At 45.7% G+C, this 16,567-nt stretch overlaps 1 protein-coding gene across 2 annotated transcripts; it reads left to right on the plus strand.

The window, feature by feature from the left end:
* Window positions 1-6,821: 6,821 nt before the first annotated feature.
* On the plus strand, window positions 6,822-16,540 carry STOM (stomatin). Of its 2 annotated transcripts, XR_009489072.1 has the most exons (8): window positions 6,822-7,010; window positions 9,971-10,074; window positions 10,826-10,898; window positions 11,802-11,884; window positions 13,615-13,818; window positions 14,270-14,404; window positions 14,859-16,052; window positions 16,138-16,540. XR_009489072.1 is itself a non-coding variant. In XM_059865437.1 (7 exons), the coding sequence occupies exons 1-7, from the start codon at window positions 6,962-6,964 to the stop codon at window positions 15,051-15,053; spliced, it is 843 nt and encodes a 280-aa protein (XP_059721420.1). In that variant the 5' UTR covers window positions 6,822-6,961; the 3' UTR covers window positions 15,054-16,540. The 2 variants fall into 2 exon arrangements, 1 of the variants encoding a protein (XP_059721420.1); XM_059865437.1 differs by having other exon boundaries at window positions 14,859-16,540.
* The last annotated feature ends 27 nt before the right edge of the window (window positions 16,541-16,567 follow it).

Genomic DNA, 16,567 nt, shown 5'->3' on the forward strand with positions numbered 1-16,567 from the left:
CAAGAGGAAAGAAACTGCAGGTAGCTCTGAGTTTTATGAGGAGGTGGGAAGAAATAAAATTCCTTCAATTGGAAACAAATTTCTGCTCTTTTCCATATTACTCTTCCATTTAAAGCATCAATTCAGGAGTGAATCTATACTTGTTGTAAAAGAGTCTAAGTAGTTCCTGAACTCATTAGAGTAAAAATACATGAGTTATTTCATTTGCTCTAACAGTCACTATTAGAAGACAAAGATGATGCCTCAGCCTCAACCAATTCTAAACATGAGCATATGCTATGTTGTTAATGAAGCCATTTGTATGGCCATGGAATTGTGAGGGAATTAACCACAGCCAGCACAAGGTGCCACTGACTTCTGAACTCAAACTTGATTAAGCAAGAATCAGTCTCTGCCGTGAACTACTGAAAGATCTGGTAGAAAGTGAGGATGAATGGATGGTGCATAATGAATTCTAAGGCTGTGAACTGATCTGTGTTGATTAAGAAAGTGAAATCAAGTGAATAAAAGCATGGACTGAAAGAGCACAAGGGCTCTGTGAATCACAGCTTTCACCTCTGACCAGCACGTTCCCCTTCTGAGGAATGAATTGCAGAGTCTTGGCCTCGTTAGCACAGCCCGTGGCTCAGGGTTTGTGCAAAGGCTGCTGCAGCACCACGAGGGACAGGACAAGGGCAACGGCTTCCCGAGGACAGGGGGAAGGGTTGGATGGGATACTGGGAGGAAATTCTTCCCTGTGAGGGTGGGGAGGCACTGGCCCGGGATGCCCCTCGATCTCTGGAAGTGTCCAAGGCCAGGCTGGGTGGAGCTTGGAGGCACCTGGTCCAGTCCATTGATGGACTTTAAGTTCCCTTCCAACCCAAACCCTTCTGGAATTCCACAACAGTCAGAGAAACCAGGAGGCCACTGGCCTCGTATCCACCGTGGGGATTCTGGAACTGGAGGGATGTGGCTCAGGAGGGCAGGGTGGACATTTACCACCAGAGAATGAGGAATGCACAAATGTGATAAGTCAGGACTGGAAATGCCTGGAGATGAGCACAGGAAACGCCCACATCCTATGACCAACTCTAAGCAAGAAGTTAATGCTCGGATACTTGGTAAAAACAAGCAAGCATTTCAGCAACAGCAGCTGAATGGAAACTTCTACCAGTACTTACTGCTGAGCTGCAGCTTCTCTCCAGCAATCTGTCCTAAAAATCTCATCATTAAAGGCAGTGATTAAGACAGAAATGTCACCTTTCATTTATACAGCAGTTTTCATCCTGAAGCACTTCATTAACTATCTTTCCAAAGATCACCTTGCAACACTGATTCTACTGTATTTCTCCTCTGTCTACCCAATCACAAAAAAGAGGCAGATTGTACCCTTTTCAGAATCCATCAGATAAAACCTCAAACTGGAGTTTCCATAGAAACACATCATGGGGCTCTCAGTTTCTCTATCAAACCTGTTTTTAAACTTTCAGCTTTACTTAATGCTAGATTTTCAAAAACGCCAATTAGCTCTTTCATTTCATGTAACAGTTGGACTCGAGGATCTTGAAAGTCTTTTCCAACCTAAATGATTCTATGATTCTATAAAAAGACAATGGAAGAACAACAGCTGCCATGGACAGGGGAACAGCTGGGAAAATTGTGGGGTTTGGTCTTCCAGTAAAATCTCTGCGTGCCAGTCAACTCCCATTTGCACTTAAAATCTCCTGTCAAAGGTTGCTACAGAAATCTGAGCCCCACAGGAACCCTGACTATGGGAAAAATAATGTCATGCAAGTGATGAACACAGGAGTGGGTCACTTCAGGAATATTCTGACACAAGTATATGACTCACCAGAGTCTACTGCCACTGACCCCCAGCTCAGAGCCAATTTTGTTGTCAATAAAAGTGAATACAAATGTTTGTCTTCATTTTCTTAACATTTCCTTTAGTTCTTTTTCTGCATCCAGTACAGTTTAATCACTGCTGCCAGAAATGTATTTGCAATAAAATACATTTTTATTACAAAGTCCCCAGAGCTTTGTTACTTTTATCATCAGATTTAGGTTGTATTGTTTGTCCAGAACTGCTTTCAGTGTCTCACACAGTAATTCTGGTTTAAAATACAGAACTATTAAATACACAGAGTGACATGTACAGCCCGTCAGTATCTTGTTTTTACAGTAACATATTCTCTATTTCTGCAACTAAATCTTTCAAGCATGCCAGTGTTCTGGAATGCAGCTCTGCTCCTTAATTCCAGGGATGGAGCAGTTACAAGTGCTAACCCCCCCAGGCTATCTAAGTGTGAGACAAACTTGTAACTTCAGTGACATATGCAGGAGGATTCCTTCTGAGCCTGGCTTTCTGGAATAGCAAAGTGACATTCCACTGCTGCTTTGAGGCACCTTGATGACTTTGACTTGTTCTAGCACATTTCCTTGGTTTGTGTGTGTTACCTCAGGCTTTCTCTGTTTTGTCAGACACAAATTTTCTCTTTTGCCAAACGTTCAGAAGTAAAGAAATCATTATATTGAAAAATCAAAAAGAGCCCTGGCTGCCCAGATGGATCCTGGGTAAGCCCAGAAATGACAAGTAAAGGCTCTGTGCACACGACCAGCATAGGAAATAGGAGGAAGGGTTCTCCTTAGAGAAACCGACTGGAGAGCTCTGGGAAATTTGGAAATTTACAACTGCTACATCCCCTTCTGTTTTCTTCCCCTCCCCCAAACTGGCTCCGGGGCTGGAGGAGCTCTTAGACTGCTGCAAGTCTTGAAAACTCAGTCCTCTGCCTCACTGAACTGTAAGAAACACCTCAGAAAACAAAAATGGTCTCTAAAATATTCTCTGTCAGCAAATACCATCAGCAAGGACAGTTTAATTTGACTTTGATTTGCATTTGTGGACCTGAATATCTCTTAACAGGATGTATAGGAGAATTCAAAGGAATTAGTTAATTAGTTGTGTATAGTTTTCTAGAGTTCTAAAATACTGGTAATACTCATAGTTTGGCAGGAAAACTATCTGCTGAAAATTTGACCAGTTTTTCTTGGTACTTATCATAATGAAAGTATCCTGAATCAGGAAAAAAATTTGCAGATTATTTTGCACATTGATTTGTTTCAAAGCTCAGATGCCCCCATCAGCAGCACCCCACAGGGGAGGCAGACTGCTGTGACCCCTGCTTTCTCCAGTAAATCCATGTACAGCAGCCCCAAAGCTCAGGATTCCTTCAGGAGGAGCTTTGCTCTGAATGATCTTTCATAAGTATTTTTTAAGTGTAAACAACATAAAAATAATGAACCTCCCAGACTCAAAGCTATTTTAAACTATGAATCTTTTAATGTGGGAGAAATCACTCTGTTTAAAGGAACCTGATTTTAGGACATTCCTATTTTGGGATTATTATCCAACATATATGTACTCTATTTCCACTGAAAACAAATAGTCCCATGATATAAAAATAGGCAACTAAACGAAATGCAGGCTGCTATAGCGTGGGAAATGTTTGTGGAACTTGCATTCTGGGTTTGATTACTTTTAGATGTTTTCGGGGAAAATGATTCAAAGCAGCTTAAGATTAAAGCCAAAATATATGGAGACAGACCTACTGCAAATGTGTAAGGGAAGTGAAAAAGCTCTCCAGAGAACTAAGAATTCAACAAAATATTTAAACACTTATGTAGCAGGAACCCAGTAGATGTCCTGACATGCTTAAATGCACCCTTCAAAACTCGGAATGGCAAACAGCACTGGAAAACAATGGTAAGAGTTGCTTAAAATGTACTGTAAACTGGGAAAAGCACACCAAAATAAGGCACACCAGCACACCTCACTACCAGCCTGCCATGGCTAATCCCTGTGGGAAGCTCGCAGCACACAGCACTTCATGTGTTTAGAAGAGCATGAGTAAAATTGAGGTTTCACATAAAATTTAGTGTAATAAGCCAGCTTCAAACATAATTATGAAACTGAATATTCCACATCTCGCTACTTTTTAAAGTAAGAATCAACAGCAGTTTCAGGAATAGCCTTTGCTATTATTCCATAATCCTTGGGGACTACAATTTATTTAACTGTGTTTAAAAGAACCACTGAGGTGACAAAAATTCATGCGCTGAATAGAAGCCTCGAGCACGGCTGTCAGCAGAGGCTGTGCCCAGTGCCCTGCTGACATCTAACGGCAGCTCGGTACACTACAGAGAGATCCCAGACAAATCACATCTGCTGAATGAACACCCCGAGTGAGGAGTACTGCCTTCGGTACAGCTCGGTACACTACAGAGAGATCCCAGACAAAGCACATCTGCTGAATAAACACCCCGAGTGAGGAGTACTGCCTTCGGTACACCTCAACACACCTGATTTGTCTTGGTGGTGAGGACTCGAATTAACTCCTCCCCAGACACACTGGAATTCAAGGAAAGGTTAAATAAACCAGGCTTCACTACAGAGCAGTACCAAGGTGTTCCTGCTGCCAGAAGTCCCATCTTTGAAATGACACTGACTTATGGAAATAATAAAGTCAAAATCCCATGAAACGTTTCTCTTCATAAGGCCTAGAGATTAAGAAATCAATTTGCAAGTCCACTGTTTTCTTCTAGGCAGACAGAAATCAAGTTCTTCATTTCCTTTAGTTATTGAACCAAAAATTAGGAGAGAAGATATTCCAATGTTACTACTTAGCAAAGAAGGAGAGGAGAGGGAAAGGGGAAAGGGAAGAAAGAGGGGAAGGGAAGGGAAGCTCTGCCGCTGGTCAGTGTCCTAGGGAAGAGCCCCCCGAAGGCAGCAGATGGCAGCAATGCCCCACAGGACAGCGGTGTCCTTGCCCACCCCACCCAGGGGCTTGTCCAACTTCCCTGGCAAACAGCCAAAGAATAAAATTAATGGCATGCAGCCCATCTAAAATTAGAGAGAAGCTTCCTCTTCTTTAAGCAGAACTCCAACAGAAATTTGTACATCACTACACTGTGCTGCTGAGATACTGCTGAAGCAGGGTTCCCAGCTCATGGAGGAGAAAGGTCTTAATTGCTTATTTTTCACTTTAGAGAGGAGAAATGAATAGGAGCTTCCTCTTCCTTGCTGAAACAAGGTAAACCCATGCTGTACATCTCTTAATGAGCAATTTGTATAAATTTTCAAAGCACCTATAGAATCATAGAACCATTATCTTATAGCTCAGTGGCAGATTTGCTGTGGAGGACAGGGGTTCCTCACAGCTCACCTGCTCTTTCCACAGAGCCTTTCCCTCCCATTTCCAGCACATCCTTCCTTCCCTATCGATGCTGATGCACTCTAAACCAGCCTAGTTGCCAGGAGATCCTAAGGTCAACCAGCCCATGGAATCTCCCGGATCCTCATTCAGTTACAGCACGGTGATATTTACAAGCCATGGTCAAATATCACATGGCATTGTAAATTTCTTCCTGGCATTCGAGAGCTGCCTGCAGGTGACAACTTGAGCACAGAATGATTATTTATCAGTTCTCATTTAGACAGCTCACAGGTTCTCCCTTCCTTTCACCTATGTGAAAAATTAGCCCCATGTGTTACACACAGAGCATAGGTAAACTCACAAAGTTGTAGACAATAGGACAAAAAGGTTGTGGAATTACTAATATGAGAACAGCAGGTGTCAGCATGTGTAAATGTATTAATAGCAAAGATATGAGTAAAGATAATGAACAGAAGGACTTTCAAAAGGTCAGAGACAGATTTAGTCTTTAGTTTCACATACTGCTCATGTGGATCAGTCTGAAATCAACTGGCACAAGTGTGGTAGGAGGGGCTCACAGCAGCAATAGGGAGAGTGTTCAAGAGGGGTCCTACCCTCACTGGAGAAAGCGTTGGTTGTTCTCCAGTGCTGTTCTTGTCACTTGGAGACAGCAAGAACCACGACTACATTTAGCATTCAGCTCCACTCCTCCTTCTGCCTCAACCAACTGTGCTACCAAACCAAAACCTTTGCTCATCAGGAACGCAATGGACAGCAAGATTCAGGCTGTCCATTTAGGCTCTTCAAAGGAAGAGTTTAACACAGAATAACATCAACACTGAAAAGAAATCTATTTTAGTAGTCTAATACCATTTTTGTTCATAGGCTGCAGTGTTTTATGAAGAAGGAGCAGCAATTGCACTCTCTCAGTACGCAGTGTAATGTGATAGATGCACGTTTGCACGTGCCCACTAATTACCAATATCCCATAGAGAAATAAAGGTTAAAGAATAGCCAGGAATTATTTATAGACTTAACAATTCACACTAATATTGAATTCGACTTTGGAACTCTTGTCAGTTTTAACAATCTGGTATGCAATGCCTGTGTGGGTGATGTACTTTTACACAGACTTTGTCTCTGTGGATGGACCTTGGAAAGCAGCAGAAATTGTTACTCTGGCCTCTTCCAAAAGGGATGAAAGATCCCAACTCTCCACGTGAGAGTAAGAGAACGTGGGGAAGAAGAGCATTAAAACCTCACAGAACATTAAACGACGCACGAACCCGGGGCATCTGGAACTTTCCTCGCTGCTCCCCTCAGGACGGGATGCTCACCTCAGGCGATGGCTGCCCGCCGGGCCGGTCGCTCACTCCGTGCCTTCCCCTCCGGTCCTCCGTGCCTTCCCCTCGGTCCTCCCTGCCTTCCCTGCCCTGCCTGCAGCCCAGGGCCGCCCTCCAGCCGCTTCCCCTCCGCTGCCCCGGGCCGGGCGCGGCGGCGGGCAGGGGTCGCTCCATGGCCGCTCCCTCACGCCCTCAGCGGCAGTGGCGCCCCCTGGCGGCGGGGGCGGGCGCGCGCGGCCCCCCCCGGAGCGCGCGGACGGGGCGGGGCGGGCGCGTGGCGGCTGCGCTGAGGCGGCGCTGAGGGAGCCGCGACGGGACGGCGGCGACGGCGGCGGGAGAGGTGGTGGTGACTGCGGGGCAGCGCAGAGGCTGCTCGGAGGGGACGCGGGACTGACGCCGAGGCGGCTCTGAGGGGACTCGGGGACCATGGCAGACCAGGAAGCGGGGTACGGAGCCAAGCCCCGGCGGCCTCCAGGTAACGGCTGCAGGGGGGGCGGGCAGGGGCTGTCCCCAAACGGCCCCGCAGCGGCCGCTCCTCGCGGGGCGCCTTCGTATCTCTTTCTCTCCGCTTTTTTGTTTCGCTTTTAATTATTGCTTCATTTAGTCGAGGAGGAAAGTTTGAAGATGCTCCACCGAAGTTAAGCCCGCGGGAGGAGCGAGGTGCGGTTGTGCTTCGCTTCCCGGGCAGCCTCTGCTTCCCTGAGCCCCGGCTGCCGTGGGGTCACCGGCGGCCCCGGAGCGACCCCAGCCCCGGCTGACGGGGACTGCTGAACCGGTTACCCGGCGAACGGGGCATGCTGAGCCCCAGCCCCGGCTAACGGGGGCTGCTGAACCGGTTACCCGGCTAACGGGGCATGCTGAGCCCCAGCCCCGGCTAACGGGGGATGTGGAGCCCCCAGCACCGGTTAACGGGGTGCTGACCCCGCTGTCCCTTCGGGTACCGTGGCCTCCGGTGGCGATTCCCGGCAGGTCCTCCCACCGCCGTCGGGAACGTGCCGGAGCATCACCACGAGCTGCCCCGGTGGCGTAACTCGAGTGGGTTTCTGTGGTGCGTGGTTTCCTTCCCTGTGCAGTAACTCGGGTCACTAAGGGGGAAACTACGGAAATGATGACAAGCAGAGTCAACAGAAGTAATCTCTGGGATGCTGAACCAGTAGACGAGAACAAGGAGAACTTAGAGATTGTTTTTTGACACTACTGTGGCTTTTCACCACAGCCAAATCCTGTCTAGGTGTGACTGGAGGAAGTGGTAGAAGTGTCAGGTGGGGCAATGAGTTGTACTGAATTTTTACTTCTTGGTATCGTAATTGACATGGGTTTTGTCCTTCCAAAACAGTTAGGAGGTGTAGGGTGTGTGACGTGGGTCAGGACATCTTGGAGATGATGCACTGAGATAGCACAACTGGCAGTTTCACTCCCTGGAAGCTGGAGTGTTTTCCTGTTACTTCCATTGTTCAGAAACAGGCAACGGAAAAGTCCTGATTTATTTTATGCTTTTCTCGTTTACAACCAGAGAAGGAAATGTATTTATAAGAAAGCTTTGTGTACGAAGCCTTTGGCTGGGTAATTTGAGTTGTTGTATAAATAACTGTGGATCTCTTTGGCCCTGGTGCCCAGTGGCACATCCTGACTCTGGTATCTTTGGAGAGGATCTGCATTTCACATGTAACTATGTTAGTCATTAACGCCTCACTACGGTCACGTCGGTGCCAGTCTTGTCCCTGCAAGCCTTTCCTGAACACGCTGCTGAGGTGGTTTCTCCTGCAGCTCTCATGTGATCACAATAAAATGTAGAGTAAGTGGCATTAGACCTAGTTTTGGTTATTGGATGTTGAAATTTTGGGGTTTTCCCATGTGAAATGCTCTGTGAAGCATCTGTGAAGACACGTAATTCACTTTGAAATTGGCATTTTGTTTTCATGGGGCACATTTTTGCTGTTTGACAGTGGTGTGCTTGTTTGGATTGTGGAGTCTTTGCAGAAGGAAATAAATCACAAATGAACCGTGTGCCACACCTCAAGCTGTAACGAGAACTTTCCCCTTCCATCTTAGCCTCCAGCACTAAGTGTGTATTATAAATTCTTAATACAGTTTGATGGTCCAAGTGATAATTTCTTGCTAAAGTAATGGTAACTGTTCCAGTCAGCCTTAAAGGCATTGAAGGCTGATTCAATTAAGTTTTTTATTTTTTTAATAGCCCTTCACCTTGTGGTTTATCTCTTAAAGAGGTTGCTCAAGAATATTTGCTTTTTTTTTTATTGCCTGCTAAGACTTGCCCACCGCAGCAGGCTGTAAATTCAAGGTGGGGGCTTGCCTGCCTTTTAGCTCAGAGAAAATCCCAGTGGCAGGTTTAGGGATACTGTCAGCCAGCACTTAGTGTGGGGTCAAACCTTTGTTTTCAGCCTGTGGGGTGGGCAGGGATGGGGATCACCTCCAGGAGCTGCAGAACTAGCTCATCCCACAAATGCCAGGCATGTTTCTTGTATCTCATAGAGTTTTCCACAAGACAGCATCTCTCTCCCTTCTTGTATTGTGAAAAACAACACATTGGTGCTAAATAAAGCATCCCCTTTGCTCAACCTTGAATTGTGACATCATTTGAGGTGTGACTCCTACACGAAATTCCGAATCTCCAGAGGAGGAAGGTGACATTTGTGAGTGCTGGGACACCCTGGGACATCCCTGCTTGGCAGCAGGCTCCTGGCAGCAGGATAAGAAACTTCCTGTAGCTCTGTGAATGCCTCCCAGGCCACATTTGGCATGGCTTTAGCAGGGTAGCTTTTGAAACCACCAGCTCGTTATTTGATCCCAGAGTTACCTTCAGGTGTCTTCCATTGACAGAGGAATAAGGCATCAGGAGTTTCTGGCCAAGAAATTCTTTATGGAGGTTTTATTTCATGTCCAGCTAATTTTGCACCTCTTCTTATCCAACTTCCCAGATCCAACGGGTGTGGGAATTGTGGTTTCCTCAGATGGGCACCTGTTACAGCTGGAACAGAACCCAAGTTCCAGCAGTGCTGTCCCAGAGCTGGCAGGCTGGGGGGTATTTGTGTTCTACTCCTTACATGAGGTTCCTCTGACTCGGCAGAAAACAAAGGAACAAGATTTCCACTGCTGCCTGTGAGTCACTCTGCTAGAAGAACCTGGGGGAGAGAAATGCATTTGGGAATTGAAACTTCAGAGTTGGTACACTTCTGCATAAATGCTGCTTGGACAGCATTCTGCCCTCAGCTGTCACGCACAGCTTAGAGACTGATGAAAATCAAAGCAGAATTTGGCTTTTAATTTCGTTTCTGATCTAAACCTAATGCATTTGGCCAGAGGAGTAGTGCTAACAGTGACTTATTTCAAGGAACATTTAACATAAATATCCAATTTAGGCACTTTAATTGGCACTCTTGGTTTTAAAAAGTGACAATTTCTGCTCTTTTGTAGATGATGTTGATACTGGCCTTGGTTTTTGTGGATGGCTCCTGGTGATAGTCTCGGTTTTTTTCACCGTTCTTACATTTCCTATATCAGTATGGATGTGCATAAAGGTAAAATTGTTCACTGCTCAGGTGGATTAAAACTTTCCTATTATTGTTCTCAAGTTGATTTATTGAAAAAATAAACACAAATTAATTTAGCTCTGTTCTTTCTTGAGCTATAGTAGACCCCAGCAGTGCAGTGCATTCAAACCAAAAATAAAAGTGGTATTATAATATTTGGTCAAAATAATTCCTGCATTGGTGTCTTCACTACATCTGCCCAGCTGCAATTAGTAAATAAGCTCATTTGAAGGATCAGAATAATTGCAAGAACCCATAACTACTCTTAGAGAACTGAAATCTGTAATTACGTACACAGATGTGGCTGCATGTGACACATTTGAAGACACAGTGTTGTCTGTGATCACTCTGAGGTTGATGTTTGCAGTTTCCAGACAGGAGGAGTTATTTCCTCCTGGCTTGGCTGATGTGGCATCAGAATTGGAGCTGGAAAAATCCCTGCTGGGTCACAAATGCTGCACTTTGTTGTGTTGTTGCCAGGATATTCCTGATGGCTGCTGCTGGTGCCTGAACCTGCCCAGGTGCCATCCTGTTGAGAGTCTGAGGAATATTTCTTGTGGACTATTGTCCTGATTTTTTCCTTTTGCTCTTTGCTTTTTGACAATAAAGTTTTAGCTAAAATTCTCCAAAGCAGCCAGTAGAGAAATGTGTATTAAATTTGAGACTCAAGACTGTCCTAGCCTGGTGTGTACATAATTTGGAATCCATCATGTGTGTGACATCTAACAATCTGTTCCAGATTATCAAGGAATACGAGCGAGCCATCATCTTCCGACTTGGACGCATCCTGAAAGGGGGAGCAAGGGGACCAGGTATGTCCTGACAGCAATTTGTTCCAGTTAGTCATCAGCAGAACAATAACAGTGCAGAGACATTGCAGTAAAGGGGCAAATGGATTTCTCAAGAATTCTGTAACTTCCAGTAAGAGGATGTGTTACAACAGGAATTTATGAGCCTCATGGGTCTCTTCCAGCTCATAAAGTTCTGATTTGTACTCTGGATTGAGAAGGCAGCAAACTTAATTCTACCCAGCTCTCCTTTGGTAATGTATGAGCTGCAGGCAGAATCAAAAGCACTAAATGTAAAGGGAGGAATAATGGCATCAAATGGGTTATTTGAAAAAAGAAGTTTGATATATCAGTTGAACCCAATGAGTCTGAAAGCCTTGATAGCCTTCAAAAGTAACAGAAGCCAGTAGAGTATTTGATAGTTTTGACAAGTTGTTAGAAACTCTGAGATCTGGAGGATTGTTATTTTCAGCTGTTGCTCCTGCTGCTCAAAGTGACAGAAAGAGGCAATAGCTTCTTCCTTCGTTTTCACCCAGGCTTTGCAATGTTCCACATTGCTGGAAAGCTGAAGAATCTCAGTGAGCCACCAGAACTGAAGGCAGGAGGTTGATATCTGCCAGAATTAGGCCCCACAAGTAACTATGTGGGGATCATTTTAAAAAGTAGTTGTTAATAGTTCTGGGGCTGTTTTATTTCCAAATGTTAAAAATCTCTAAGTAAGTGATACCCAGATACATTGAAGTTTCTCTGTGTGCATTTTTGAAAATCTTACCTTGGTTTGGAAGCCACTGACAAGTGTTGTGCTGCTGAGTTCCTCACCAAGAGCTGCACAGCCACAGCAGTTGGATTTCACCTTATTGCAGTAACAAGTTTTGTCTGCTCTAATGACCCATTTTCACATCTTCTTGAATGGATTTTTTGGCACAGGTTTGTTTTTTGTCCTGCCTTGCACAGACAGCTTCATCAAAGTTGATATGAGAACCATCTCTTTTGATATCCCTCCTCAGGAGGTGAGTTTGCATTTGCCTTTGCATCTACTAAAGTCCTTGCAGAATTTTCTGCTCTTTGCTTTTCCTTCTCCCCTCTCAGTATTGGGTAATGTGCAGATTGAGTACAGATGCCCTGTGCAGGTTAAGCATGTTGTGAAGAATTCATATATCCCTCAGAAATGTCATCCAGTAAGGGAAGAGCACTGAAGGAAAACAGATGATGCTCTGAGGACCAAATGAGATAATTGAATACTGCCTGAGAGCTGGAATGGGAGGGGTTTGGAATGAAGGCTGCTGGGCTTCATACAACATTCCCTAATTGCTTCTGTGAAATCTGGAAGATTTCCAGGCACAGCAGGGATCTGTCCTGTGCCAATTTATCTACATGTATCAACTGGCTCAAGTAATGGGATGAAATTGGAATATATATCAAATGCTATTTATAGCATCTGGGGGAATGAGTGGTCAGCTCCCTTTGTTGGGTTGGTGTTCATGTGGCTCCTGTGCCCTGCCCTGCACAGGAACATGATGAAGGTGCTGCCACTCATGGCAGGTCCTAAAGAACAAAAAAATTACTTTGATTGCTGGTCTGATTTTCCTTGGACATCCTAACTTTGTTGCAGAATGTCTCCAGAGCATTAAGCCAGCTGAACTCAGTGCTGCCAGCTCGATGGATCACAAAAGAATAAAACCCAACCGTCCCTCTAAAAATAAGTTATGAACAATTGTATCCTGATGGTTATAACTGTATCACTCATGTATCAGGTGCATTTTGAGACACAGAGATGCTCCCTTCAACCTGTGTGGTGCATCTGTTTCCTGTCAGATCTCCTCGTGGGCTTGTTGCTCGTGGTTAGTTGTAGATTGAGACAAATGGCAGCTGTCCTGGTACTCTCTAAAGGGTAATTGGGAGAAACCTAATCACTGGCAGGCAGAATGTGCTTGCAGCTGCTGATGTACCATTAGTGAGGCCATCAGTAATCCAGTTTTTCTTTTGACTTGATTAAAATACCCTTATGGATTTAGGTTTGTTTGTGTTCCTTACGTAGAGGCAGAAATCAATTTTTATTTGTTCAACATGATTTCTGTGCATGCTAGTCATTCTTTAGCTTTTGTGTTATGAAAAACCTGCTAAAAGAGGTAGTTTGGGAAGGGGCAGGGCAGGTAGATCTTGAAGGGAATTGTGTACTATGGAACAAGGTTCTCTGGTTCTCTGAGCTCCCCTGTGCAGTGCCACCCTCCTGTCCCAGGAGGCTGCAGTTCTGCAGCACAGTCCCCACAGCCCTGCTGTCAGGCTGCCTCACACAGCCCGGGTGAAACCTCACTGAAAGGCAGCACGGGGACCTGCCTTGGTGTGATTCCTTGCCAGAATCACTGGTTAAACCTTCTCAAGAGAAGATGAATTTCAGAGTAAATAATTTCTGCCTTTTCTCTTTTTCTTGTCACTGATATGACTTGCAGATTCCTCTGTGAATTCGAGGAAGTGGTTTAAAAATAACATTAGGGCAAAGTGAATGGAATGTGCTTTTCACTGACAAGTTTCTAATCCCATATTTAGTCTCAGCTTTGCAGAGCTGTACTGGGAGGTTTGTGAACACTGGGGCACATTCACGTGCAGCATATGTGCATAAGGACTTTGTTCTCGAGACAGTGGGAAACCAGGACTTGGTGTAGTAAAACAAACACGTGATTGTCCTAATAATTAACCTTGTATTTATGGAATATTCTGTACTTTCCCCACTGCTTTTCAGATCCTGACCAAGGATTCAGTGACAGTCAACGTGGATGGAGTGGTTTATTACAGGGTGCAGAACGCCACCCTGGCCGTGGCAAACATCACCAACGCTGACTCAGCCACCCGGCTCCTGGCACAGACCACCCTGAGGAATGTCCTGGGCACCAAAAGCCTCTCTGAGATCCTCTCTGACCGTGAGGAGATTGCCCACAGCATGCAGGTAGGAGCATCTTGGAGCAATCCATCAAACAGCAGGTAAAGCAGCAATCCCATGGATAACTTAAAGGTGGGGATTTATCTTATCTCTAAGTGATAAGTGAGGGCACTCTGTAAAATAAGAATGAGGGACTAAAGCACTAAGGGGCACTGGGGCTAGCACGTGGGAATGAGGGATGCAGGAGAGGATGGCTTCCCTGGATCCTTGTGTCAGTCCTTCACTGTGGAAGGAAACTGTGCCACAGAGCTCCTTCAATTCATTAATCAAGCTCTGGGGGATTTTGTTACTTTAAAACAGTTGTACTCCAAGAGCTGTCACATCATACTACAAATACTAAAGCCCTGAAGGTCTGAGAATTTGAAGAGAATTCATTTGGTTTATTGGTCATTCTCCATATTTGGGCATTAGTTTGAGGCAGGTGTGTGGCTTCACTCACCTGTTCTGCCTTCTGTAGGTCACACTTGATGAGGCAACAGACGATTGGGGCATTAAGGTGGAACGTGTGGAGATCAAGGATGTGAAGTTACCTGTCCAGCTGCAGAGAGCCATGGCTGCAGAAGCAGAGGCTGCCCGGGAGGCGAGAGCCAAGGTAATGACATCAGCCTGGGGGCTGGATTTGGTTTTTCCCACGTAAGAAATACACCATTCCCTCTCAAGCCCTTGTAGATTCAAAAAAGTACAGCTTGAGGGAGAAAGTATTTTCAGCTATCTGTGGGGAGTGCCTCTGGTTTTGAGAGGCAGTGCTGGAAGAGGCACAAAAGCTTTTGAAGTTAGAATAAATGAATGAATACTTGCATTGCATTCTCAAGACCTGATGCCAGCTTTTGTGATCCTGCATTCTGTATGGGAGGATACCAGGCACTGGGGCCTGGAGAGCAAACAGGAGGGCTTGTGACTGGTGCCCAGGGCAGGTCACTTAGCAGGGTGCTGGGCAGTGGCCGTGGTACCTGCCTAGGGCTGAGGTCAGCCTGTGGATTCCCTGTTTCTCCTGTTTTGAGTTCAGTTTGAGGACTGAGCTCAGTTTGACCCGTTTGCCTCCCCAGGTGATCGCGGCCGAGGGGGAGATGAACGCGTCCAGGGCCCTGAAGGAGGCGTCCATGGTGATCACAGAGTCTCCTGCTGCTCTCCAGCTGCGGTACCTGCAGACCCTGACCACCATTGCTGCTGAAAAGAATTCCACCATCGTCTTCCCCCTGCCCATAAACATCCTGCAGGGCCTCCTAGGTGTGACGGAGTAGGGAGACTGGGAGGGGCGAGCTCGGGGTCAGCCCACGTTTGCAGCACTGAGTTCCCTGTGTATTGTAGCTTGTGGCAGTGTTAGCAGAGTGGGTTTGCTGAGGAACCTTTTTGTTTTACTGAGTGTGTTATAGAACTTGTATGTAATGTTTGTGAACGTGGACAATCGCAATCTTTGAAGTTGAAAGCCTCTCAGAAGGAGCACAAGCAGGTTGTGATCTTAAATAAGCTTTATCCATATTGTCCTGGATGGAACACCTCTAATCCAAAACTTCCTTTTCAAGTAGAAGAGAAAGCCAGCTGTGGTAGAGGTGATCCAACATTTGGAATTATTCCTTCTACAAAATGGGTCTGTAGCCCTGCAAGGGAAGTGGAATAGTGTCCTGGGGGCTCCTGAAAATCAGGCTCGTGTTCTCTAAACCAGTCCCCATTGATGAGAAACAGTTGTTAGTGAAACTGTCTTTCTGCCACCCAGGAATGGCACAAACATGCCGTAGTTATGGATACAACGTGCTTGTGGTCACTGATGGGCTGCTGTTGTTATGAGGCTGTGTCTGCAGAGAGTTGCACTGCTTTAAAGCACTGAAAAGGCTCTACATCTGTTTCTCCTAAAAATATTTTTTAAAACCCAAAGTGCTGCATTTTATCCAGATCTACAACCTTATTTCTCCAGGAAATGACATGTCTGTAACTAGCAGCAGGGATGAGAGGTGTTTAACAGAGGGTGCTGCACTGGTGCTTTACCTGTTGGTGCTGCTCTGTGCAGACCTGGAGTGGTTGTTGTGTCAATAAGGGCTTACATTTCATCCTCAAAGCAGCTGGGCCTCAGCTCACATAACCCAAGCTGTTAAACTTCCTGTTTTGTACCCCTGTAGAACGGATTAATAAGAGAAGAACTGGAGGAAGCGTAGGGAAGACTCTTCAGGCTGCCACCAGCATTGAGTCTGACATCTATAAAATCTGGGACGAGGCAGTGGAACTGAAATGCCAAGATCACTGATGTAAGTGCCCTTCTCCCACTGGCCAGCATAACTCCATAAGTAGTTTCTTATGCCCTTTCTGCTCCAATCAGCTCTGTATTTACAGGTGTTTTAGGCCTGGGTACCTGTGCCTCGACACGCTGTGCCTTTGTCACTGGCAGGAGATGCCCAAGTGCTGTTGTTTTTCTGCCTGTCTGCTGGGCAGGTTTTCCTCTGCATCACCAAAGCAATATACTCTGTGTTTGTCAAGGTGGCAGCTGATGTAAGCTGAGCTTAACTTCTGGCTGGGAGCGGGAGAAACAGTTAACAAAGCTGGAATAATTAGCATTGCTGTGCTCAGGCACTTGGAGTGGGAAGCAGAGCAACAGCAGAGCTCCAGGTTAATCCTTGGGGAAGATGAGTCACCCTGTAACTCCCGCTGCTGCTGCAGGTGCCACCCCTGTGAATTCTTGTTGATACCACAAGATGCTTTTTTTGCTCTTATCCTGAATAAAAAAACATGCTGTTTACTAATGAGTGAGTTTCTGAAAGAGTAA

Source organism: Haemorhous mexicanus, chromosome 21 (genome assembly GCF_027477595.1).
Source record: "Haemorhous mexicanus isolate bHaeMex1 chromosome 21, bHaeMex1.pri, whole genome shotgun sequence".
Lineage (NCBI taxonomy): Eukaryota > Metazoa > Chordata > Aves > Passeriformes > Fringillidae > Haemorhous > Haemorhous mexicanus.

Excerpts from the sequence above, each read along its gene's own strand:
- STOM (XM_059865437.1), top strand. The coding sequence starts at position 6,962 with ATGGCAGACCAGGAAGCGGGGTACGGAGCCAAGCCCCGGCGGCCTCCA. Across the intron at positions 10,899-11,801 it reads AGGGGGAGCAAGGGGACCAG|GTTTGTTTTTTGTCCTGCCT; the intron begins GTATGTCCTGAC and ends TTTTTGGCACAG. Across the intron at positions 11,885-13,614 it reads TTGATATCCCTCCTCAGGAG|ATCCTGACCAAGGATTCAGT; the intron begins GTGAGTTTGCAT and ends ACTGCTTTTCAG.